At 38.3% G+C, this 27,161-nt stretch overlaps 1 protein-coding gene across 5 annotated transcripts in view; it reads right to left on the reverse strand.

The window, feature by feature from the left end:
- CFAP44 (cilia and flagella associated protein 44) overlaps positions 1–27,161 on the reverse strand; it is a 115,336-nt gene that overhangs the window by 60,989 nt on the left and 27,186 nt on the right. For all 5 annotated transcript variants that reach the window (XR_011463975.1, XM_070369334.1, XM_070369338.1 and 2 more), the window contains 6 exons: positions 26,733–26,832; positions 25,987–26,081; positions 17,671–17,880; positions 16,916–17,026; positions 13,080–13,241; positions 9,344–9,580 (listed from right to left, as the gene is read on the reverse strand). Coding sequence is in view for 4 of the 5 variants with exons in the window: in XM_070369334.1 (XP_070225435.1) it covers positions 9,344–9,580; positions 13,080–13,241; positions 16,916–17,026; positions 17,671–17,880; positions 25,987–26,081; positions 26,733–26,832 (915 nt within the window). In the remaining variant the exon portion in view is untranslated. The remainder of the gene's footprint in view (positions 1–9,343; positions 9,581–13,079; positions 13,242–16,915; positions 17,027–17,670; positions 17,881–25,986; positions 26,082–26,732; positions 26,833–27,161) is intronic.

Raw genomic sequence — 27,161 nt, forward strand, 5'->3', positions numbered from 1 at the left:
AACGACTGACAGGAGAAGAATTAGTGATCATTTGGAAAGTGGGAAAGTGGAACCAGCCTACAGTGTGAACACTGTGAGATATGAGAACTGTGGTCATGGCTTCAAAACAAGGCTGGTTTTCTACAGCATCTGTGTGGTACAGGCACAGAGCTGGCAAGTGAGTCAAACAGGGTTAGTGTCACTGTCTCTGAACTATACCTTAACCTTGTTTGCTGGTGTAGTTTAATGGTTAAGAGCTTAGACCCCGACTGCCTGAGTCCAGATCCTGTTCCACCTCTAATTATATGACTGCAAATAAGTTACCTAACCTCTCCCTGCCATGGTTTTTTCTTATGTAAAATGCAAATTATTAAGAGCACTTATTTTATAAGGTGGCCACTTAGAATAGTGCTTGGTATAGAGTAATCAGGTTTCCAGATTTTGCAAATAAAAAACTGAATGAACATAAAATGAACTTATTATGGTAGTCATTTTATGATACATGCAAGTCAAATCACTATGCTATGTACCTTAAATTATACAGTGCTGCATGTTAATTATATCTCAGTAAAACTAGGGAAAAAAAACTTTAAATCCAGGGTGCACGGGTAAATTTGAATTTCAGATAATCAGCAAGTTTATCTTTAGTATAAGCATGTCCCATGTAATATCTGGCAACCCTAAAGCTAATAAGCATTAAATATGTTTGTTAGATAATTAGTAACTTTTGCATGTTTTAAGACACTAGAACTCTATTCTATTACAGTTGTTTCTGTACCTCTCTCCCTCATGATATGAGGAAGTTTCCAGAGGGCAGGACCATGTCCTATTTATCTCTTTACCCCTTGAACCCCACACAACAGAACCCATCAATAATTGTTTTATAAAGCACAGAAAACAAAGGGTCAAGGCGCTAATACATGGAATCCTAAGGTGCCTTCATCACTACTTTCCATCCTTCTTGCTGCTTGCCTCCTTAAAAATTGCTATTAAAGATATATTTCTAAGAAATGTTGATGAGGAGTAGCATGAACTCTCATCATTCCTTACAACAACAGTCCTTAGCTAGGCAGTCCTCTGGCCTGGCCAAGGATCTGAGACCACTTATGACCTAGTGGTAATCTTTCACATGTATTTCTTTTTTTTTAATATAAATTTATTTATTTTATTTGGAAGCTAATTACTTTACAATATTGTAGTGATTTTGCCATACATTGACATGAATCCACCACGGGTATACATGTGTTCCCCATCCTGAACCCCCCTCCCATCTCCCTTCCCATCCCATCCCTCTGGGTTATCCCAGTGCACCAGCCCTGAGCACCCTGTCTCATGCATCGAACCTGGACTGGCGATTCGTTTCACATATGATAATATACATGTTTCAATGCCATTCTCCCAAAGCATCCCACCCTCACCTTCTCCCACAGAGTCCAAAAGTCTGTTCTTTACATCTGTGTCTCTTTTGCTGTCTCACATATAGGGTCATCATTACCATCTTTCTAAATTCCATCAGATCAGATCAGATCAGTCGCTCAATCGTGTCTGACTCTTTGCAACCCCATGAATTTCAGCACGCCAGGCCTCCCTGTCCATCACCAACTCCTGGAGTTCACTCAGACTCACGTCCATCGAGTCAGTGATGCCATCCAGCCATCTCATCCTCTGTCGTCCCCTTCTCTTCTTGCCCCCAATCCCTCCCACCATCAGAGACTTTTCCAATGAGTCAACTCTTCGCATGAGGTGGCCAAAGTACTGGAGTTTCAGCTTTAGCATCATTCCTTCCAAAGAAATCCCAGGGCTGATCTTCTTCAGAATGGACTGGTTGGACTAAATTCCATAGATATGCATTAATATACTGTCTTGGTGTTTTTCTTTCTGGCTTACTTCACTCTGTATAATAGGTTCCAGTTTCATCCACCTCATTAGAACTGATTCAAATGTATTCTTTTTAATGGCTGAGTAATATTCCATTGTGTATATGTACCACAGCTTTCTTATCCATTCATCTGCTGATGGACATCTAGGTTGCTTCCATGTCCTGGCTATTATAAACAGTGCTGTGATGAACATTGGGGTACACGCGTCTCTTTTAATTCTGATTTCCTTGGTGTGTATGCCCTGCAGTGAGATTGCTGGGTCATATGGCAGTTCTATTTTCAGTTTTTTAAGGAATCTCCACACTGTTCTCCATAGTGGCTGTACTAGTTTGCATTCCCACCAACAGTGTAAGAGGGTTCCCTTTTCTCCACATCCTCTCTGGCATTTATTGCTTGTAGACTTTTGGATAGCAACCATTCTGACTGGTGTGAAATGGTACCTCATTGTGGTTTTGATTTGCATTTCTCTGATAATAAGTGATGTTAAGCATCGTTTCATGTGTTTGTTAGCCATCTGTATGTCTTCTATGGAGAACTGTTTAGTTCTTTGGCCTATTTTTTGATTGGGTCATTTATTTTTCTGGAATTGAGCTGCAGGAGTTGCTTGTATATTTTTGAGATTAATTCTTTGTCAGTTGCTTCATTTGCTATTATTTTTTCCCATTCTGAAGGCTGTCTTTTCACCTTGCTTATCATTTCCTTTGTTCTGCAGAAGCTTTTAAGTTTAATTAGGTCCCATTTGTTTTTTGTTTTTTTGCTTTTATTTCCAATACTCTGTGATTTACATTGGAGAGTGTTTTGCCTATGTTCTCCTCTAGGAGTTTTATAGTTTCTGGTCTTACATTTAGATCTTTAATCCATTTTGAGTTTATTTTTGTGTATGGTGTTAGAAAGTGTTCTAGTTTCATTCTTTTACAAGTGGTTGATCAGTTTTCCCAGCACCACTTGTTAAAGAGATTGTCTTTTCTCCATTGTATATTCTTTCCTCCTTTGTTGAACATAAGGTGTCCATAGGTGCGTGGATATATCTCTGGGCTTTCTATTTTGTTCCAATGATCTATATTTCTGTCTTTGTGCCAGTACCATCCTGTCTTGATGACTGTGGCTTTGTAATAGAGCCTGAAGTCAGGCAGGTTAATTCCTCCAGTTCCATTCTTCTTTCTCAAGATTGCTTTGGCTATCTGAGGTTTTTTGTATTTCCATACAAATTGTGAAATTATTTGTTCTAGTTCTGTGAAAAATACCGTTGGTAGCTTGATAAGGATTGCACTGAATCTATAGATTGCTTTGGGTAGTATACTCATTTTCATTATATTGATTCTTCCAATCCATGAACATGGTATATTTCTCCATCTATTTTGTGTTCTCTTTGATTTCTTTATCAGTGTTTCCTAGTTTTCTATATGTAGGTCTTTTGTTTCTTTAGGTAGATATATTCCTAAGTATGTTATTCTTTTGTTGCAATGGTGAATGGAATTGTTTCCTTAATTTCTCTTTTTGTTTTCTCATTGTTAGTATATAGGAATGCAAGGGATTTCTGTGTGTTGATTTTATATCCTGCAACTTTACTGTATTCATTGATTAGCTCTAGAAATTTTCTGGTGGAGTCTTTAGGGTTTTCTATGTAGAGGATCATGTCATCTGCAAACAGTGAGAGTTTTACTTCTTCTTTTCCAATTTGGATTCATTTCTTTTTCTGCTCTGATTGCAGTGGCCAAAACTTCCAAAACTATGTTGAATAGTAGTGGTGAGAGTGGGCACCCTTGTCTTGTTCCTGACTTTAGGGGAAATGCTTTCAATTTTTCACCACTGAGGATAATGTTTGCTGTGGGTTTGTCATATATAGCTTTTATTTATTTTTTTAATTTTATTTTATTTTTAAACTTTTACAATATTGTATTAGTTTTGCCAAATATCGAAATGAATCTGCCACAGGTATACCCACATTCCCCATCCTGAACCCTCCTCCCTCCTCCCTCCCCTACCCTCCCTCTGGGTCGTCCCAGTGCACCAGCCCCAAGCATCCAGTACCGTGCATCGAACCTGGACTGGCGACTCATTTCATACATGATATTACACATGTTTCAATGCTATTCTCCCAAATCTCCCCACCCTCTCCCTCTCCCACAGAGTCCATAAGACTGATCTATACATCGGTGTCTCTTTTGCTGTCACGTACACAGGGTTATTGTTACCATCTTTCTAAATTCCATATATATGCGTTAGTATACTGTATTGGTGTTTTTCTTTCTGGCTTACTTAACTCTGTATAATAGGTTCCAGTTTCATCCATCTCATTAGAACTGATATTATGTTGAGGTATGTTCCTTGTATTCCTGCTTTCTGGAGGGTTTTTATCACAAATGGATGTTGAATTTTGTCAAAGGCTTTCTCTGCATCTATTGACATAATCATATGGTTTTTATCTTTCAATTTGTTAACGTGGTGTATTACATTGATTGATTTGCAGATATTGAAGAATCCTTGCATCCCTGGGATAAAGCCTACTTGGTCATGATGTACGATCTTTTTAATATGTTGTTGGATTCTGTTTGCTAGAATTTTGTTAAGGATTTTTGCATCTATGTTCATCAGTGATATTGGCCTGTAGTTTTTTTTGTGACATCTTTTTCAGTTTTTGGTATTAGGGTGATGGTGGCCTCATAGAATGAGTTTGGAAGTTTACCTTCCTCTGCAATTCTGGAAGAGTTTGAGTAGGATAGGTGTTAGCTGTTCTCTAAATTTTTGGTAGAATCAGCTGTGAAGCTGTCTGGTCCTGGGCTTTTGTTTGCTGGAAGATTTCTGATTATAGTTTCAATTTATGTGCTTGTAATGGTCTGTTAAGATTTTCTATTTCTTCGTAGTTTAGTTTTGGAAAGTTGTAGTTTTCTAAGAATTTGTTCATTTCTTCCAAGTTGTCCATTTTATTGGCATATAGTTGCTGATAGTAGTCTCTTAAGAGCCTTTGTATTTCTGTGTTGTCTGTTGTAATCTCTCCATTTTCATTTCTAATTTTGTTGATTTGATTCTTCTTCCTTTGTTTCTTGATGAGTCTGGCTAATGGTTTGTCAATTTTATTTATCTTCTCAAAGAATCAGCTTTTGGCTTTGTTGATATTTGCTCTGGTCTCTTTTGTTTCTTTTGCATTTATTTCTGCCCTTATTTTTAAGATTTCTTTCCTTCTACTAACCCTGGGGTTCTTCATTTCTTCCTTTTCTAGTTGCTTGAGGTGTAAAGTTAGGTTATTTATTTGATTTTTTTCTTGTTTTTTTGAGGTAAGCCTGTATTGCTATGAACCTTCCCCTTACCGCTGCTTTTACAGTGTCCCATAGGTTTTGGGTTGCTGTGTTTTCATTTTCATTCATTTCTATGCATATTTTCTTTTTTTATTTCTTCTGTGATTTGCTGGTTATTCAGCAGCATGTTGTTTAGCCTCCATATGTTGGCTGAACATATTAAAAAGATCATACATCATGACCAAGTGGGCTTTATCCCAGGGATGCAAGGATTCTTCAATATCTGCAAATCAATCAGTGTAATACACATTAACAAATTGAAAGATAAAAACCATATGATTATGTCAATAGATGCAGAGAAAGCCTTTGACAAAATTCAACATCCATTTATGATAAAAACCCTCCAGAAAGCAGGAATACAAGTTTTAATAGTTTTTCTCCTGTAATTGACATCTAATCTTACTGTATTGTGGTCAGAAAAGATGCTTGGAATGATTTTAATTTATTTGAATTTACCAAGGCTAGATTTATGGCCCAGGATGTGATCTATCCTGGAGAAGGTTCCATGTGCACTTGAGAAAAAGGTGAAATTCATTGTTTTGGGGTGAAATGTCCTATAGACATCAATTAGGTCTAACTATTATATCATTTAAAGTTTGTGTTTCCTTGTTTTTTCTGTTTAGTTGATCTATCCATAGGTGTGAGTGGGGTATTAAAGTCTCCCACTATTATTGTGTTATTGTTAATTTTCCCTTTCATACTTGTTAGCATTTGCCTTACATATTGCAATGCTTCTATGTTGGGTGCATATATATTTATAATTGTTATATCTTCTTCTTGGATTGATCCTTTGATCATTATGTAGTGTCCTTCTTTGTCTCTTTTCACAGCCTTTTTTTTAAAGCCTATTTTATCTGATATGAGTATTGCTACTCCTGCTGTCTTCTGGTCTCTATTTGCATGGAATATCTTTTTCCAGCCCTTCACTTTCAGTCTGTATGTGTCCCTCCTTTTGAGGTGGGTCTCTTGTAGACAACATACATAGGGGTCTTATTTTTGTATCCATTCAGCCAGTCTTTGTCTTTTGGTTGGGGAATTAAACTCATTTACATTTGAGGTAATTATTGATAAGTATGATTCCATTGCCATTTACTTTGTTGTTTTGGGCTCGAGTTTATATACCCTTTCTGTGTTTCCTGTCTAGAGAAGATCCTTTAGCATTTTTTGGAGAGCTGGTTTGGTGGTGCTGAATTCTCTCAGCTTTTGCTTGTCTGTAAAGCTTTTGATTTCTCCTTCATATTTGAATGAGATCCTTGCTGGGTACAGTAATCTGGGCTGTAGGTTTTTCTCTTTCATCACTTTAAGTATGTCCTACCATTCCCTTCTGGCCTGAAGAGTTTCTACTGAAAGATCAGCTCTTACCCTTATGGGAATCCCCTTGTGTGTTATTGTTGTTTTTCCCTTACCAATTTTAGTATTTGTTCTTTGTATTTGATCTTTGTTAATTTGATTAATATGTGTCTTGGGGTGTTTCACCTTGGGTTTATCCTGTTTGGGACTCTCTGGGTTTTTTGGACTTGGATGACTATTTCCTTCCCCATTTTAGGGAAGTTTTCAAGTATTATCTCCTCAAGTATTTTCTCATGGTCTTTCTTCTTGTCTTCTTCTGGGACCCCTATGATTCTAATGTTGGGCATTTAACATTGTCCTAGAGACCTCTGAGGTTGTCCTCATTTAATTCTTTTTCCCTTTTTCCTCTCTACTTCATTTATTTCTACCATTCTATCTTCTACCTCACTTATCCTATCTTCTGCCTCCATTATTCTACTGTTGGTTCCCTCCCAAGTGTTTTTTTATCTCATTTATTGCATTTTCATTATATATTGACTCTTTTTTATTTCTTCTAGGTTAGGGCTTTTTTGTGGGATAGCTATCCCACAGTCTGGGTTGCTACCTCAAGTTAGTTCCCTAAGATTGCCCTCAGGGCATTCAGGCCGGGTCCTTACCCTAAGCAATGCAGCCCGTGCCTCCCTGTCCAGCCCCCGCTTGCTAGTGGCAGATGCGAGCGTCTGGGCTGCTTTTCCACTGGGAGTTGCCGTTAGGCATGTAATCTGTGGGGTTTATTTATTTATTTTTCCTCCTGGTTATGTTGCCCTCTGAGATTCCAAGGCTCACCACAGACCCACCGGTGACAGTGTTTCCTAGTGTTTGGAAACTTCTCTCTTTTTTAATACTTCCTTCCTGGGATAGATCTCCGTCCCTACCTCTTTTGTCTCTCTTTTTATTTTTTTATATTTTGTCCTACCTCCTTTCGAAGATAATGGGCTGCCTTTCTGGGTGCCTGATGTCCTCTGCCAGCATTCAGAACTTGTTTTGTGGAATTTTCTCAGCATTCAAATGTTCTTTCAATGAATTTGTGGGGGAGAAAGTGGTCTCCCCATCCTATTCCTCCACCATATTAGGACCGCCCCCTTTCACATATATTTTTATGTGAATTTGTGACAAATTTTTTTTAATTTTATTTTATTTTTAAACTTTACATAATTGTATTAGTTTTGCCAAATATCAAAATGAATCTGCCACAGGTATACATGTGTTCCCCATCCTGAATCCTCCTCCCTCCTCCCTCCCCATACCATCCCTCTGGGTCGTCCCAGTGCACTAGCCCCAAGCATCCAGTATCGTGCATCGAACCTGGACTGGCAACTCGTTTCTTACATGATATTTTACATGTTTCAATGTCATTCTCCCAAATCTTCCCACCCTCTCCCTCTCCCACAGAGTCCATAAGACTGTTCTATACATCAGTGTCTCTTTTGCTGTCTCGTACACCAGGTTATTGTTACCATCTTTCTAAATTCCATATATATGCGTTAGTATACTGTATTTATGTTTTTCCTTCTGGCTTACTTCACTCTGTATAATAGGCTCCAGTTTCATCCACCTCATTAGAACTGATTCAAATGACCCACCTCCCAGAATATTGGAAATAAAATCAAAAATAAACAAATGGGACCTAATTAACCTTAAAAGCTTCTGCACATCAAAGGAAACTATTAGCAAGGTGAAAAGACAGCCTTCAGAATGGGAGAAAATAATAGCAAATGAAGCAACTGACAAACAACTAATCTCAAAAATATACAAGCAACTCCTACAGCTCAACTCCAGAAAAATAAACGACCCAATCAAAAAATGGGCCAAAGAACTAAATAGACATTTCTCCAAAGAAGACATACAGATGGCTAACAAACACATGAAAAGATGCTCAACATCACTCATTATCAGAGAAATGCAAATCAAAACCACTATGAGGTACCATTTCACACCAGTCAGAATGGCTGCGATCCAAAAGTCTACAAATAGTAAATGCTGGAGAGGGTGTGGAGAAAAGGGAACCCTCTTACACTGTTGGTGGGAATGCAAACTAGTACAGCCACTATGGAGAACAGTGTGGAGATTCCTTAAAAAACTGGAAATAGAACTGCCTTATGATCCAGCAATCCCACTGCTGGGCATACACACTGAGGAAACCAGAAGGGAAAGAGACACGTGTACCCCAATGTTCATCGCAGCACTGTTTATAATAGCCGGGACATGGAAGCAACCTAGATGTCCATCAGCAGATGAATGGATAAGAAAGCTATGGTACTATACACAAATTTTTTATACAGTGAAGGAAATCTTGCTTTGCAATAGATCAATAAAATATTTTATTAGAGTAGAAAATATGTATTTAGGAGATGTAATTGTCACACTATGGTAACATTCCCAGGTACCTGTCTCCCATTTTTCTGTGCTTCCTTATTAGCCAAGTCCCAATTTCTTTGATGGTGGCACTGTGATCATCTATTAATAAAAACAGCCATTTACCCAGATTTCCATGTGGCTACATAGCATAGTTGTAGGTAATGAAAGGTAAGCAAGTCCAGTGGATTGTGCTGCCATCATACTCAAAATTTTAAAATGACAGACTCACTTGGAAAACCTCTTAGCCCTTTGCCCTTCTATCTTTGATTCTTCTTCCCTTTGACCTTCTGAAACATGTGTGATGATCATAGATAAAAGATATAGTAGACAGGCATATAAAAGATGATGTAAAAATTAACACATTCATTTATCAAAATCCAAGCCTTCAATAGTAGAAAACAACTGAAGTCTTAGCACAGAGTAAGGAATTAAGAATGTGATAGAAAATAATACATATATTGGATTAGGACTGAGATAAAAATTTATTACATTATTACTCACCAAAGAAATCCAGAACTTCCCTGGCTCAGAGTAAAATCCACAGAGGATGTGACAGGGGGTTGAAGGAACAAAGATTTCGGGTAAGGGCTCCTCTTCCTCCTCCTCCTCCTCGTCTTCTTCCTGGAGTTCCCATTCCACATCTTCACCCATCTCTGTTTCTAGTCTTTTCCTTCTTTCTTGCTTTTCCTTCTCCTTCAGCTCCTTTTGTTTCTTTCTCCTTTCAATTTCTATTAATCTCTTTAGCAAAAGAGATGAAGGGATTTAAGAAAAAAATTGTAATTCATTCATTCACACAATTAGAAAATAGAAGATAGAGCCCTAGGAAAATTCATAGCTCTAATGCAACAAATAATGTCATTTAAAAATTACTATCAATTTGGTAAGAGAACAGACTTTGTATTATTTCAATACCTTTAGACCATGAAATTTTTGTACCTTGTTTTATGTCCCTGGATATGCTCCAGAGTCTGCTAGTTTATTGTCTATGGGAACTTGAACAGAATTTGTATCCTACTACTGTGTGAAAATTATATAAATCTTAATTATGTTGAATTGGTTCACAGTGCTTTCCAGGTCTACTGTATCCTTCTACTTATCTATATATTCATTCTATTACTTTTTGAGAGTTTGATATTGATACTCCAACTAAAATTCTTATCTATTTAAAAAAATAATTGTAATATATGGTGGAACTATATGTAACCTTGTTCTGTATTTTCCAAGTCTCCTGTAAATGTGTTATCATACTTTCATAATTTAAAGATAAAATTTCTTTTAATTATTATCAATTTGGGAATATATCTTTACCATTAAATTTTTTAAATCATTGGAATGACTTTCTTCATAACTCCCACTGATCCTGGTTTTTTGTTTTCTTTATAATATTTATTTTGATTGATTGATAATTGGTTTACAATATCAGTTTGATTTCCTCATACATCAATATGAATTTGATCCTGGTTTTATGGAAATTATTTTGCCTTTTTTTCCTAATAGAGAAGCTAGGTAAAATTTTTCTCAGAGCTTATCATTGTCAACCCATGAATTCTGTGGATTGAAATAGTCCATGAAAGAAGGTGACTTATCTTTGGTGGTAAAGTGATTTATATCCTTAGCCTCTATCAACTGGCTATTGCAAAAGCCCCCTAACACTAGCATCCTGACCTCCCATCTTTCACCTTTTTATTGTTTACCCTATAGAATTAACTTCCAAATTTATGTGACCCATCATATCAATCCTCTCCTCAAAAACTGACAATATATATGTTTAAATGCTACTCTCTCGAATCATCCCACCCTCTCCTTTCCCCACTGTGTTCAAAAGTCTGTCCTTTCAGTTCAGTTCAGTCGCTCAGTCGTGTCTGAGTCTTTGCAACACCATGAGCTGCAGCATGCCTTCCTGTCCAACACTAGCTCCCAGAGCCTACCCAAACTCATGTCCATTGAGTCGCTGATGCCATCCAACCATCTCATCCTCTGTTGTCCCCTTCTTCTCCTGCCCTCAATCTTTCCCAGCATCAGGGTCTTTTCAAATGAGTCAGCTCTTCATATCAGGTGGCCAAAGTATTGGAGTTTCAGCTTCAACATCAGACCTTCCAATGAACACCCAGGACTGATCTCCTTTAGGATGGACTGGTTGGATCTCCTTGCAGTCCAAGGGACTCTCAAGAGTCTTCTCCAACACCACAGTTCAAAAGCATCAATTCCTCTGCGTTCTGCTTTCCTTATAGTCCAACTCTCACATCCATACATGACCACTGGAAGAACCATACCCTTGATTAGATTGACCTTTGTTGGCAAAGTAATGTCTCTGCTTTTTAATATGCCATCTAGGTTGGTCATAACTTTCCTTCCAAGGAGTAAGCATCTTTTAATTTCATGGCTGCAAGTCACTATCTGCAGTGATTTTGGAGCCCAGAAAAATAAAGTCTGACACTGTTTCCACTGTTTCCCATCTATTTGCCATGAAGTGATGGGACCAGATGCCATGATCTTAGTTTTCTGAATGTTGAGCTTTAAGCCAACTTTTTCATTCTCCTCTTTCACTTTCACCAAGAGGCTCTTTAGTTCTTCTTCACTTTCTGCCATAAGGGTGGTGTCATCTGCATATCTGAAGTTATTGATATTTCTCCCAGCAATCTTGATTCCAGCTTGTGCTTCCTCCAGCCCAGCGTTTCTCATGATGTTCTCTGCATATAAGTTAAATAAGCAGGGTGACAGCATACAGCCTTGACGTACTCCTTTTCCTATTTGGAACCAGTCTGTTGTTCCACATCCAGTTCTAACTGTTGCTTCCTGACCTGCATACAGATTTCTCAAGTGGCAGGTCAGGTGATCTGGTATTCCCATCTCTTTCAGAATTTTCCACAGTTTATTGTGATACACAGTTAAAGACTTTGGCATAGTCAATAAAGCAGAAACAGATGTTTTTCTGGAACTCTCTTGCTTTTTCAGTGATCCAGCGGATATTGGCAATTTGATCTCTGGCTCCTCTGCCTTTTCTAAAACCAGCTTGAACATCTGGAAGTTCACGGTTCAAGTATTGCTGAAGCCTGGCTGGGAGAATTTTGAGCATTACTTTACCAGTGTGTGAGATGAGTGCAATTGTGCAGTAGTTTGAGCATTATTTGACATTGCCTTTCTTTGTGATTGGAATGAAAACTGACCTTTTCCAGTCTGTGGCCACTGCTGACTTTTCCAAATTTGCTGACATATTGAGTGCAGCTCTTTGATAGCATCATCTTTTAGGATTTGAAATAGCTCAACTGGAATTCCATTACCTTCTCTAGCTTTGTTCATAGTGATGCTTTCTAAGGCCCACTTGACTTCACATCCCAGGATGTCTGGCTCTAGGTGAGTGATCACACCGTCGTGATTATCTTGGTCATGAAGATTTTTTTGTACAGTTCTTCTGTATATTCTTGCCACCTCTTCTTAACATCTTCTGCTTGTCAGGTCCATACCATTTCTGTCCTTTATTGAGCCCATCTTTGTGTGAAATGTTCCCTTGGTATCCCTTGGTCGGTCCTTTATGTAAAATAGATAGCCAGTGCCCATGCTCTGTGACAACCTAGAGAGGTGGGGTGGGGAGAGAGGTGGGAGGGAGGTACTAGAGGGAGGGGCATATGTATACCTATAGCTGATGTATGGGAGAAACCATCACAATATTGTAATTATCCTGCAATTAAAAATTAAATTTAAAAAAAACCTGTCACAATTTATTCCAGTGGCCTGAGAAATAAAACATCTTGGCTAAAATTTAAATGGTCCTCTGTGGTGGTCACAGACTCCTGTCAAACTCCTCCACAAATTGCATCCCTTTGTTTCGTGGCCCAGTCTTCATTTCTTGAAAACAACAAAACTCTTGCAATTCTGCCTTCCCTCAGGATGTTCTCCCAGCTTTTATTGCTTTCCCATTTTTAACCTCTCAAAATCCTTCCCTTTCATTAAATACTAAATGTCTGCTCAATGAAGTCATCCTTGATCTCCTCTCATCTCGCCATCACAACCATATATTCTTTCCTCTGCATGCCCCTAAAATTCTTTTCTTTGCACTGTGATTTTAGTATCTATTCATTACCTCCTTCTAATACAGTTAGCTGCTTTCTACAAGATAAGCTCCTTAAAGTAAAAGTTTGTATCTTCTTCTTCATATTTTCCTAGCACTTAACACAGGCTGTTTTATATCATAAGAAAGAAAATAATTAGAAGACAATGCTTCAAGGATATTTCATACCAGAATCTTAGATTTGACACTTGTGAAATGGAAATATTTTAAACACATGTCTTTGATTTCATAGGAAACTACATCATGGTCCTCCTCTTCCTCCTTTATAGCTGGAAACGGAGCTTCAAGAACATAGCCATTCTCACAAATAATCAGTAAAGTACTTTCAGGCTAAAAAAAAAGATTAAACATATCATTTACATTTAGGCAAGCTTTTAGAAACATAGTTCAAAAATATTTTAAACTATAATTTTAAAATTATAAAAACTATAATTGCTATGTATACTAGCCATTTAAAAAAGATACTATTACCAGCAATAACCACAGTGAGGAACTAAGTCAATCTTATCAACCACTATACACATTAATACAGTTATATCATTATTAATTAATAAACCAAGTGTTAAAATTAGATTTATATTTGTTTTATAGATGACCTCTTTTCTGAGCCAAAAATTGGGTTGTAAAATATGTCAGCTGAAAGGGCAGAATATTAAAATTAGGACTTCCAAGGAAAATCTGCAGTATGTGGACAGCATATACAACCTCTGCCTCCTTTGATGAATCATCCTCTGCTTGAATGCATTTAATGTGAATGTCCCAAGATTCTTGTTCTCTCCCCTCTTTTTCTGCCTCTCCATAAACATTCCCTGAGAAATCTTGTAGCCATCATGGCTTTATTACCACTCACAAGCAATTAGACTCTGAATTCATCTCTCTAGTCCAGACCTCTCTTCTGAGTTTCCAAATCATGTATTTAAACCACATGTGGGAAATTCCCATCTTGATACTCCATAGGTGCATTATTCAAAATGTTTATTCATTCAGTTATTTTATTCTATACTTCTTTATTACGTACCTACTATGTACTCAGAATTTTATAAAGTGCTAGAGGTAAAATTATAATAAAAATAGGAACTGTCTCTGCCATTATGGAGCTTACCTCCAATGGGAAAGCTTGTCACTTAACAAATCATATAAACAAATGTAAATTAGAACTGCAAAAAAAAAAAAAAAAGAACTGCAACTAGTGTTATAGAGGTACCACAAGGAGGTTGTAAAAGGTTTCCTGAGAAGGTGGTACCTAAGTCTCGATGTGAAGGATGAGTAGATTATTTCCATAATGACTTGGGGGAGGGCTTGAGGGAATATGCTATGTAAAGAATACACCATGTGCAAATATCCTGTGGCACATATGGGCTTTTAAGAAAGCCATGGCCTTGGTGGTATCACTAAGGTCAAGAGAACAGAAGTGAGAAGACAGATTGGGACACAGCCTCGGGAAGCAACACTTAATGCCTGAACGAAGAAGGCTGAGAATGACAAGACATGGGAGAAGAAACTAGGAGAGCATAATGTCCCAAAAAGTCAAAGGGAGATGGTATTTCAAAGAGGAAATGAAGATCAACAAGGTCAACTGAGGCTAAGAGAGCAAGAAAGATAAGAACTAAAATTGTTAAATGGATACACTGGTATCTCTGGAAGTGTTAACCTGGTGGGATTATGAGACAACAAACTTGTGAGAGCATGTGAAGGAAGAAGTAGGATGTAAGGAAATGCAGTTCATGGGAATAACCAACCCCCAGGAGAAAAATGGAAGGAGAAAGATGGGGCAGTGACTAGACGAGAACATGAGGACTAGGAATTTTTTCTCAATAAGTAAGAGGGCTTGAATATATTTCAATATTAATGGAAGTAATTCATTAAACAGGTGGGGTTAATTTTATACGACAGAAAAGAGAAAACAGTGTGAAATGTTGAAAACAGTGGGAGCAGATTCCCAAGGTCACAAGGGAGAATTGGCCTCAAGCAGGAAGACACATAGCTCCTCTACTGTAAGAAAAAAAATAGAGGGGGGAAAAACAGGTACCTGCAGAAGTAATAGGATTTTACATTTGGTAGTGGGAAGGTGAACGAGTTCCTGGCAGAGGTCTCCTACTTGTTCTGTGAAGTGATGCTGAGAATGAGAGTGAGTGAGCAAGTTGGAGGCTTGAAGCTTTGAGGAGAGGAGGAGTTTTTAAATGATGATTGTGGGTGAAAGAGAGTTGATAAGAACAACATCATAGAATCACTAAGCCCTACTATGAATTGTGTTGAGGCCATTTGAGTCACTAAATCATGAAGAAGCTAATCTTTCCTGTTGCATGACTATCTCTAACTGCCCTTGATAATCACTGTAGGCAAATATAGATCAACTGGGGACAGTCAGGGATGGGTTTTTGCCAGAAATGTATGAAAAAAAGAGAAAGGAGCTCAAGTCATTGGAAAAGTGTTACTAAACTTTATTGATAGAAAGAATCATGACATTTAAGCCAGATATAGGAGTAACTTAAGAGTCTTATGGAGAAGGCAATGGCACCCCACTCCAGTACTCTTGCCTGGAAAATCCCATGGGTGGAGGAGCCTGGTAGGCTGCAGTCCATGGGGTCACACAGAGTTGGACATGACTGAAGTGACTTAGCAGCAGCAGCAGCAGCAGTGTGTATAGTTCCATGTCATTTTATCACATGTGCAGATTCAAGTAATCATCCATAGCAAGCAAAATACAAACTACTCCACCACCGAAAAGATCTCCTTCAAGCTGTCCCTTTATAGAGTCAAACCCACTCCTTTCCCACCCATCGTTCCTGACTCCTGAAAAATGTTGGGCTGCTTTTTTTTGTAACTTTGATGTCGAGAGAAATGACTGACGGATGCACAAATATGTTGTGATATAACGGCTCATGCTTTAACAGAGCATCTTCTGCAGCTCTCATTCTCTTCACCTACACCACTTGCACTCACCTCCTCTCTGACTCACATTCTGCCAATTCCTTAAGATTAATATAGAATAATGTAACATAACATGTTAACTTCCCCCTTTCTTGATATTCCCCTTCTCTATATTCATAGTGCGTACGTGCCTGTTAAGTCGCTCCAGTCGTGTCCGACTCTGCAACCCCATGGTCTGTAGCCTGCCAGGCTCCTCTATCCATGGGATTCTCCAAGCAAGAACACTGGAGTGGGTTGCCATGCCCTTCTCCAGGGGCTCTTTCTGACTGAGGAATTGAACCTGTGTCTCCCTGGGGCTCCTGAATTGAAGGCAGATTCTTTACTGTTAAGCCACCAGAAAAGCCCCATATTCATAGTACATACTATCTAAACCACTGATACTGATATTTTAGTCACCCACTCCCTTGTGAAACCTTAAATAATTCTATCACAGAACAATATAACTATTTAAAATAGGTTACAGATGTTATCCCCAAAATTCTGATAGCACTTCTACATAGTTCATTGGTATTATTATTATGCTAGGACCCTAGTACAGTACCTGGCTTAGACAATCAATATTCAGGTGATTGAATTATCCTATGCTCAAAATTAGGGACATTAGAGGCATTTAATAAGATTAGTAATTAATACTGAATCACCATTGTCATTAGGAAACAGGCAATGGAAGTTAGAAAAGAAAATGGAGGTGAAATTCAGACAGAGGAGCAGGAAAACGATAAAGATGAGGACAAATACATTCAGACCTTAGAAATGAACTTAATGTCAGAAGGACTGCCAGATCCAAGTCAACACATTCTGACGTGTTGTGTTTCATGATAAAGTCTCTGTTGTTGAAGCAAAGTCTGATATAACAGACTGATTAGATTAAAGAAGAGAGAGGAGGTAGTGGGAGTATGGAGGGTGGTGGCTTGGAGCTCCCGAGTGATGTTTCACTAGTCAAGCTGAATAGCTTCCTTGGCCCCTTGCTGCAGGACCCAAGAGCGGAGCTAGTAATTCTACCCACTATTTTCTACCAGATCACTTCACTATGTAGTAATTGAGATTTAAACATGAAGACAATAACTACTTACATGAGAGCTTGAAGACCATGTTAGCTGGCAAACAGGTCCAGGAGTAGTAATATAACCAATAGGCTTATAGTCCCTTTCCACTTCGAAAAAGAAGACAGTTTTATCTTTACTCTAAGAAAAAGAGAGATATCCAAATATATATTATTATGGAAATCTATTCCAGAGAGTACAAAGAAATATTTAACAGCTATATTATACCCACTGCATACTTATATCTATAATGATCATATATCCTAGATTATTCTGGGAACATTCTTATTTCAAATATTTGCTTCATTTTCCCTGTGAGAATGTTTGACAAACCTGTCACATGTTTTCTTGTGTTTTTAAAAATAAAATGAAAAAAAAAGAAAAAAATAAATAAATAAAAATAAAATGATCACCATACCTGTGTATAAATTAATTCACAAAAAATTCCACAATGCATATGCTCACCTATTTATGCATAATGAATTTACATGGTTATTCTCTTCATTTAAAACACTGACCATACATAAAACATGCTGCATTATTCCCAGTTGAGAATTTCTATTCATTTAAAATAAGCATTACAACTCAATTTGTAAGAATATTTTTAATATTTTATAGCGAGGCACAGACTATACTGAAAGAATGTGAATACAAAGAAAACCAGAAATAGATATACGTTCTTGGAAAGAAATGTAAGGAAAGAAGGCATCATTAAGTAGGACGACTAATAAGGCAAGGTTAACCACAAAAACTCAATAGGAAACAAAAGGAAATCTACTCCTTACCCCTGTGGCCAGAACTTCTCCATCACGATCATAAGCTAAAGCAGTGATAGCAGCAGTATGAGGTTTGAAAACCTGTTTCAAACGAATATCTGCCTCCGAAACTTTCTTCCGTCCCACAAAAACCGTGAGCCCTTTTGGATCATAAAGTTCAAGAATTCGAACAACGCCATCTTCAAATCCTGCAGTAATCTGTGCTCCACCATAGCTTATCTTGGACAAAAAAGAAATGCAAGGTTTCCAAAATTAGTTAATTAAGAGAGCTACACTGCATTATGGGCTTTCCTGGTAGTTCAGATGGTAAAGAATCTGCCTGCAATGAAGGAGACCCTGGTTCAATCCCTGGGTCAGGAAGATCCCCTGGAGAAGGAAATGGCAACCACTCCAGTATTCTTGCCTGGAAAATGCCATGAACAGAGGAGCCTGGTGAGCTATAGTCCATAGGATCACAAAGAGTCAGACATGACTGAGCAAATTACAGATATTTCTGTATTTTATTTAGACTTAAGTAACTTAACTAAATAATTAGGCTTCCCTAGTAGCTCAGTTGGTAAAGAATCTGCTTGCAATGCAGGAGACCAGGGTTTGATCCCTGGGTCAGGCAGATTCCCTGGAGAAGGAAATGGCAACCCACTTCAGTACTCTTGCCTGGAGAATTTTCTGTATTTTATTTAGACTTCAGTAATTTAACTAAATAATGAACGAAAATAAGGGCCCATTGATAATTCCTTATACTTCTCTATGGTAAACTCCATCTCCTCCAGGACAGTCCATTATCACTGCCGACCATGAGACAGGTAAACAAGGACAATCTATCTACTATGTGCCAGAGACCCGTCAGCAGCAACCCAAGAGTAAGCATAGACAGTCTCAACCCATTTTCACAAATTAATGGTTGAGTGGGAGAACATATTGTTGTTGTTCAGTCACTAAGTCATGTCCTACTCTTTGTGACCCCATGGATTGTAGCACACCAGGCTCCTCTGTCCTCCACTATCTCCTGAAGTTTGCTCAAATCCATGTCCATTGAATTGGTGATATTATCTAACCATTTCATCCTCTGCCATCCCCTTCTCCTTTTGCCTTCAATCTTCCCCAGCGTCAGGGTCTTTTCCAATGAGTCAGCTCTTCACATCAGGTGGCCACAGTATTGGAGCTTCATTAATCAACCACACAAAGGAATGTGGAATTATAAACTTAAATAAGTGTTAAAGGAAAGAAACAGTCTGTGAGAATGTATAGCAAAGAAAGCTAACCTAGACTCAGAGCTTCCTTAAGGAAGATACAGTGAAGCTGAGAACAGAGGGATGCCCAGGAGTTAATGAAGCATAAAAATACCTCTGGGAGAGGATATTGCTTGTGCACAGGTCATGTGGCAGGAAATAATGTAAGAGGAAAGAGTCAGTTTGACTAGAACAGACTGAGTGAGGGAACAGTGCTTCCACAAGCATTAGGTCACAAAATGGCTTATATGTCACATTAAGGATAGCTTTCATCCCAGAGAGCTAAGGAGTCAAACAGTTTTTAGTTTGGGGATGTAGAGTGGGGAGGTGACATGATCAGATCTACTATTTCAGGAAAGTCATCCTAGGTATAATGCAGAGAATGGATCTGAGGTGGCCGAGACAGGATGCATGGGAAACTTTAGGAAGACTATTTTTTTCATTAATTTTATTTTAATTGGAAGCTAATTACAATATTTTGGCAATTTTTGCCATACATTGACATGAATCAGCCATGGATATACATGTATCCCCCATCCTGAACCCCCTCCTACCTCCATCCATCAGGGTTGTCCCGGTGCACCAGCTTTGAGTGCCCTGTCTCATGCATCGAACTTGGACTGGTGATCTATTTCACATGTGATAATATACATGTTTTAGTGCTATTTTCTCAAATCATCCCACCCTCACCTTCTCCCACAGAATCCAAAATTCTGTTCTTTATATCTGTGTCTCTTGCTGTCTTGCACATAGGGTTGTCGTTACCATCTTTCTAAATTCCATATATATGCTGTATTTAATACACTGTATTTGGTGTTTTTCTTTCTGACTTACTTCACTCTGTATAATAGGCTCCAGTTTCATCCACCTCATTAAAACTGATTCAAATGTATTCTTTTTAATGGCTGAGTAATATTCTATTGTGTAAATGTACCACAGCTTTCTTACCCATTCGTCTGCCGATGGACATCTAGGTTGCTTCCATGTCCTGGTTATTGTAAACAGTGCTGTAATGGACATTGGGGTACACGTGTCTCTTTCAATTCTGGTTTCCTTGGTGTGTATGTCCAGCAGTGGGATTGCTGGGTCATATGGCAGTTCTATTTCCAGTTTAAGGAATTTCCACACTGTTCTCCATAGTGGCTGTACTAGTTTGTATTCCCACTAATAGTGTAAGAGGGTTCCCTTTTCTCCACACCCTCTCCAGCATTTATTGTTTGTAGACTTTTTGATAGCAGCCATTCTGACCAGTGTGAGATAGAGCCTCACTGTGGTTTTGATTTGCATTTCTCTGATAATGAGTGATGTTGAACATCTTTTCATGTGTTTGTTAGCCATCTGTATGTCTTCTTTGGAGAACTGTCTATTTAGTTCTCTGGTCCATTTTTTGATTGGATCATTTATTTTTCTGGTATTGAGCTGCTTGTATATTTTTGAGATTAATTCTTTGTCAGTTGCTTCATTTGCTATTATTTTCTTCCATTCTAAAAGCTGTCTTTTCACCCTGCTTATAGTTTCCTTCGTTGTGCAAAAGCTTTTAAGTTTAATTAGGTTCCATTTGTTTATTTTTGCTTTTATTTCCATTACTCTGGGAGGTGGGTCATAGAGGATCCTGCTGTGATTTATGTCAGAGAGTGTTTGCCTATGTTTTCCTCTAGGAGTTTCTGGTCTTACATTTAGATCTTTAATTAATTTTGAGTTTATTTTTGTGTAGGGAGACTTTTAAAATGATGGCTGTTTTACTCCTGGAGACTGATTAATGTCATGTGGTCTGAGGTGGTATTGTGGAGCTGAGAGACCTGGACACATTTTAGAGATGGGTATAATGGTCCTATTTGGTGGTGACTAGATATGGGGAATGAGGCAGAGGGAGGTGTCAAGAATGACATACTTACTGAGACAGGAGATCCTGGAAGAGAGCCAGGTATGTGAGTGTGTGGGCTGTTGTTGCATTTATTATTTTGAAGTGGGGGGAGGGGGACTGGGGACCAGTAGAAGACCATGAATTTAATCTTGGACATGTTGAGTCTGAGGCCCCCTGGAGATCTCAAAATGAAGACGACAAATAGTCTGCAGCTTAGAAGAAAAGTCTTGGCTGGAGATATAAATCTAGCAGTGTCTGTATGTACTAAATCTGCTGTCTTGGAAGGCATTTAGGAGAAGGGCAAGAGCCCTGGTATTCTTTTTGTTTGTTTGTTTCTTTTGCATTTATTTCTGCTCTAATTTTTAAGATTTCTTTCCTTCTACTAACCCTGGGATTCTTCATTTCTTCCTTTTCTAGTTGCTTTAGGTGTAGAGTTAGGTTATTTATTTGACTTTTTTTTTGTTTCTTGAGGTGTGCCTGTATTGCTATGAACTTTCCCCTTAGGACTGCTTTTACCGTGTCCCACAGGTTTTGGGTTGTTGTGTTTTCATTTTCATTCGTTTCTATGCAAATTTTGATTTCTTTTTTGATTTCTTCTGTGATTTGTTGGTTATTCAGCAGCATGTTGTTCAGCCTCCATATGTTGGAATTTTTAATAGTTTTTCTCCTGTAATTGAGATCTAATCTTACTGCATTGTGGTCAGAAAAGATGCTTGGAATGATTTCTATTTTTTTGAATTTACCAAGACTAGCTTTATGGCCCAGGATGTGATCTATCCTGGAGAAGGTTCCATGTGCGCTTGAGAAAAAGGTGAAATTCATTGTTTTGGGATGAAATGTCCTATAGCTATCAATTAGGTCTAACTGGTCTATTGTATCATTTAAAGTTTGTGTTTCCTTGTTAATTTTCTGTTTAGTTGATCTATCCATAAGTGTGAGTGGGGTATTAAAGTCTCCCACTATTATTGTGTTATTGTTAATTTCTCCTTTCATACTTGTTAGGATTTGTCTTACATACTCATGGTGCTCCCATGTTGGGTGGATATATATTTATAATTGTTATATCTTCTTCTTGGATTGATCCTTTGATCATTATGTAGTGACCTTCTTTGTCTCTTTTCACAGCCTTTGTTTTAAAGTCTAATTTATCTGATACGAGTATTGTGACTCCTGCTTTCTTTTGGTCCCTATTTGCATGGAAAATCTTTTTCCAGCCCTTCACTTTCAGTCTGTATGTGTCCCCTGTTTTGAGGTGGGTCTCTTGTAGACAACATATGTAGGGGTCTTGTTTTTGTATCCATTCAGCCAGTCTTTGTCTTTTGGTTGGGGCATTCAACCCATTTACGTTTAAGGTAATTACTGATAAGTATGATCCTGTTGCCATTTACTTTATTGTTTTGGGTTCGAGTTTATACACCATTTTTGTGTTTCCTGTCTAGAGAATATCCTTTAGTATTTGTTGGAGAGCTGATTTGGTGGTGCAGAATTCTCTCAGCTTTTGCTTGTCTGAAAAGCTTTTGATTTCTCCTTCATACTTAAATGAGATCCTTGCTGGGTACAATAATCTGGGCTGTAGGTTATTTTCTTTCATCATTTTAAGTATGTCTTGCCATTCCCTCCTGGCTTGAAGAGTTTCTATTGAAAGATCAGCTGTTATCCTTATGGGAATTCCCTTGTGTGTTATTTGTTGTTTTTCCCTTGCTGCTTTTAATATTTGTTCTTTGTGTTTGATCTTTGTTAATTTGATTAATATGTGTCTTGTGGTGTTTCTCCTTGGGTTTATCCTGTTTGGGACTCTCTGGGTTTCCTGGACTTGGGTGATTATTTCCTTCCCCATTTTAGGGAAGTTTTCCACTATTATCTCCTCAAGTATTTTCTCATGGTCTTTCTTTTTGTCTTCTTCTTCTGGAATCCCTATGATTCGAATGTTGTAGCGTTTAATATTGTCCTGGAGGTCTCTGAGATTGTCCTCATTTCTTTTAATTCGTTTTTCTTTTATCCTCTCTGATTCATTTATTTCTACCATTCTATCTTCTACCTGGTATTCTTTAGAATGGAGTGATCATCCCTTAGGCCACGCAATTATGAAAGTCTTGGGAATAAGAACTACATTCAATTCTGATTGAATGTTGCTTATTCAAATCTACTAAGTGCCTATATGTACCAGTAAGTGTACAGGCACTGGAAGTATTAACACAAAGAAGAATAAGATATGGTATTGCCATGAAGAACACAGCCTGGTGAGAAAGACAGACAATGAAGCAAGTCATCTTAGTACACTGTGATTAAGTGCTACAAAAGAGGTATATACACACTCCTTAAACACAGTCCTAGATCATGAAGGAAGGAGTACCCTTCAAGATGGGTTCGTGGACGGCTGGGAAGAGGTGATGATATTTGACTTGGGCTTCCCTTGTGGCTCAGACGGTAAAGCGTCTGCCTACAATGCGGGAGACCCGGGTTCAATCCCTGGGTTGGGAAGTTCCCCTGGAGAAGGAAATGGCAACCCATTCCAGTATTCTTGCCTGGAAAATCCCATGGACGGAGGAGCCCGGTAGGCTAAAGTCCATGGGGTCACAAACAGTTGGACATGACAGAGTGACTTCACTTAATACTTAAATTGTGAAGAATGATATGCAGCTTTCCAGAAAGGTAAGAGGGTATGGAGAAGGGGAAATTCTAGCATAATATCTATAAATCATTACTTGGATTTAAGGCTAAAAATTAAATGCTCTATGAACATTCCACAAACCTCTGAAAAAAATGATTCAATTTGGTAAGCTGTATTTTAAAGACTTCAGATAAGAGTGTAAATAGATTAGATAAAGAATGATCCAGGTTTGGTAATCTAAATACTCCATCAGTTCAGTTCAGTCACTCAGTCGTGTCCGACTCTTTGCGACCCCATAAATTGCAGCACGCCAGGCCTCCCTGTCCATCACCAACTCTCAGAGTTCACTCAAACTCAAGTCCATCGAGTCAGTGATGCCATCCAGCCATCTCATCCTCTGTCATCCCCTTCTCCTCCTGCCCCCAATCCCTCCCTGCATCAGAGTCTTTTCCAATGAGTCAACTCTTCGCATGAGGTGGAGTTTCAGCTTTAGCATCAGTCCTTCCAATGAACACCCAGGACTGATCTCCTTTAGAATGGACTGGTTGGATCTCCTTGCAGTCCAAGGGACTCTCAAGAGTCTTCTCCAACACCACAGTTCAAAAGCTTCAATTCTTCGGCACTAAGCTTTCTTCACAGTCCAACTTTCACATCCATACATGACCACCGGAAAAACCATAGCCTTGACTAGATGGACCTTTGTTAGCAAAGTAGTATCTCTGCTTTTGAATATGCTGTCTAGGTTGGTCATAACTTTCCTTCCAAGGAGTAAGCGTCTTTTAATTTCATGGCTGCAATCACCATCTGCAGTGATTTTGGAGCCCAGAAAAATAAAGTCTGACACTGTTTCCACTGTTTCCCCATCTATTTCCCATGAAGTGATGGGACCAGATGCCATGATCTTCATTTTCTGAATGTTGAGCTTTAAGCCAACTTTTTCACTCTCTTCTTTCACTTTCATCAAGAGGCTTTTTAGTTCCTCTTCACTTTCTGCCATAAGGGTGGTGTCATCTGCATATCTGAGGTTATTGATATTTCTCCTGGCAGTCTTGATTCCAGCTTGTACTTCTTCCACCCCAGCGTTTCTCGTGATGTACTCTGCATATAAGTTAAATAAGCAGGGTGACAATATACAGCCTTGATGTACTCCTTTTCCTATTTGGAACCAGTCTGTTGTTCGATGTCCAGTTCTAACTGTTGCTTCCTGACCTGCATACAGATTTTTCAAGAGGCAGGTCAGGTGATCTGATATTCCCATCTCTTGAAGAATTTTCCACAGTTTATTGTGGTCCACACAGTCAAAGGCTTTGGCATAGTCAATAAAGCAGAAATAGATGTTTTTCTGGAACTCTCTTCCTTTTTCCACAATACTCCATGGTTCCTACTTAATCTAGCCTCATCATTGTTCTGCTTCTATTTCCTGCCCTGAGTTCTCCTTCTGATCTTGATCCCATCATGAAAGTCCCCTCCATTCCAGCCACCTCTACATCTACTTTGGGCCTGGAACATTTTCTCTTTGATTTCAACTCAAAGGATTAAGGATTAACCATTCCCCAAATATTCCCATGATGTTTTATAAAAACATGGCTGCAAATTCATCGACATACCTCCCATAGAAAGATAGTTGAACTTCCTCTCTCTGTGAATCTGTGTGGTGCTTATGGCTGTTTCACCCCCTAACTGAGTATAGTACATGTGATCATATGTGACTCCTAAGGCCAGGTCATGAAATGATAGCAGCTTCTGCCTTCTTTGTCGGAACATAAGATCTTGGAGCCCTGAGCCACCATGAAGAAGTTTGACTGCCCTGAGGCCACCATGCTGTGATAATGACCTCTCTGTGTGGCATGGGCTTCAGGTAAGCACTCCTATTAGCATCACAGCTTAACCCAGCCTTCAACCCAGGTGCCAGACTTGGGACAAAGAAGCCTTTAGATGACTCCCAGCCCCAGCCATTCAAATCTCCCCAACTGAAGCCAGGATACTGTGAAGAAGAGACAAACCATCCCTGGTGTCACCTGTCTGAATTCCCAAAGCGGAGTAAGCAAAAAAATGATTGCTTTTTTTATGCCACTACATTTGGAGTGGTTTACTACACAGCCACAGACAACTAGAACAAAGCTCTAATTTTTTCCCATTATTTAACATATCACATAAATTTACTTATTTTGTTCATTGTCTGTCCTTCCCACCATCTCCCATGGGGGTGTAACATTCTCCTATCGGGGTAAAGGTTCATGCTGGCAAGTATTTTTGTCTTTTTGTTTACTGCTATATTCCCAGAATCTAGAAATAGGCCCAGCACATTGTAGACATTCTAGAAGTACATAGAATGAACCAGAGTTAAACAGAAGATAGATACACAAAGTTCTATCAGGTAATTACTTTTTAACACAAAACTATTTCTAAACTTTAAGTGGCATAAGAATAGACTTTTCATTAAAAACACAATAACAAAGTCATGATATGATTTCTATCATATTCTGAACGGACAAACTAAGTTCGAATTTTTATTCTGCTCTAAAATCCAGATTCAGAAAATATCTATATTTCTAAGAAATAGCACTGATATATCATATTTACAAATAGATTTTTAGTAAAATTCATTATAATAAGCTTACCAGCCGTGGTACCCAAGCAAGGGCAGTACCTCCTTGCTTGAATTTCATCTGAAGCAAAGGGGTTTTGCCAGCAAAGTCATAGAATCTAATAGAGCCTATAGAAAGACAGTTTTAAAGAAACAAGTTATATATGTAGTATATATATATATGTAACAGCTCTAATTACCATGGTTCATTTATATCTAAGCACTATAACAAGAAATGTCATAGAAAAATCAACTGACGTAGTCTTTCTTTACATTAGTTAAAATTTTACGTGTATACCCTCAATCAGGTAATTTATAAACATGAATACATGCTATGCCATTTTATAAAAGGGACTTGAACATCTATGGATTTTGGTATCAGTGGAGTCCTGGAACCAACCCCACCACCACCACAGATAATGAGACAACTGTACTGAAGAAAACAACTGCTGATTGACTAGTGAGTCAGTTTCCCCTTTCACAGTCCCCATAGATTTACTGTAAGTCAAGAAGAAAGGAAGGACATGGAAAGAGAAGGAAAAGCACTACTGTGGAGAACACCAAGATGAATGGTATTTTCATGAGTAATTTATTGATATATCTTTTATGTCTCACAATAACCAAGGCTGCTATATTCTGGGCCCTTCCCCTCTGCAAAAACTTACCTCATTAGTATCAGGAGGCTTCCCTTTTGGAAAAATTCTCAAATGCCTTAATCAAACACATTTTAAAATGTACTGAAAATAAAACACAAAAGGCTGGATATGAGTTCTTACTTACAGTCCAAGCCAGTAGTGGCCATGAGATAAGTGACAGGAGAGACGGCCAGAGCTTCAATGGCTCCAGAATGGAAGGAGAACAGGCATTCTGGATCTTGGGTCTGATAACAGAGAGATTCTATTAGAGCCCAAAGTCAGGTTAACATAGAATTAAAGCCAAGTTTAAAGAAATGCAAATAGAACTCTGTATCATGTATGACTTCATCTGAATAGAAATAAGAAAAGGCATTATAAGACAGCAAGAACGCTGAAGTTCAGAATTAGGAGAAAGAGAATACTGGCTTTACACTTGATAGCTGTGTGATTTGGTACAAGTAACTTCAAATGCCGGTTTCTATTTCTTCATCAGTAAAATGAGATGATGGCAACTGCCTCCCTACAAAACTGAGCAGTTGAGAGGATTGTTTGAGATAATATACATTAAAATGTC

This window comes from Bos mutus, chromosome 1 (assembly GCF_027580195.1).
Source record: "Bos mutus isolate GX-2022 chromosome 1, NWIPB_WYAK_1.1, whole genome shotgun sequence".
NCBI lineage: Eukaryota > Metazoa > Chordata > Mammalia > Artiodactyla > Bovidae > Bos > Bos mutus.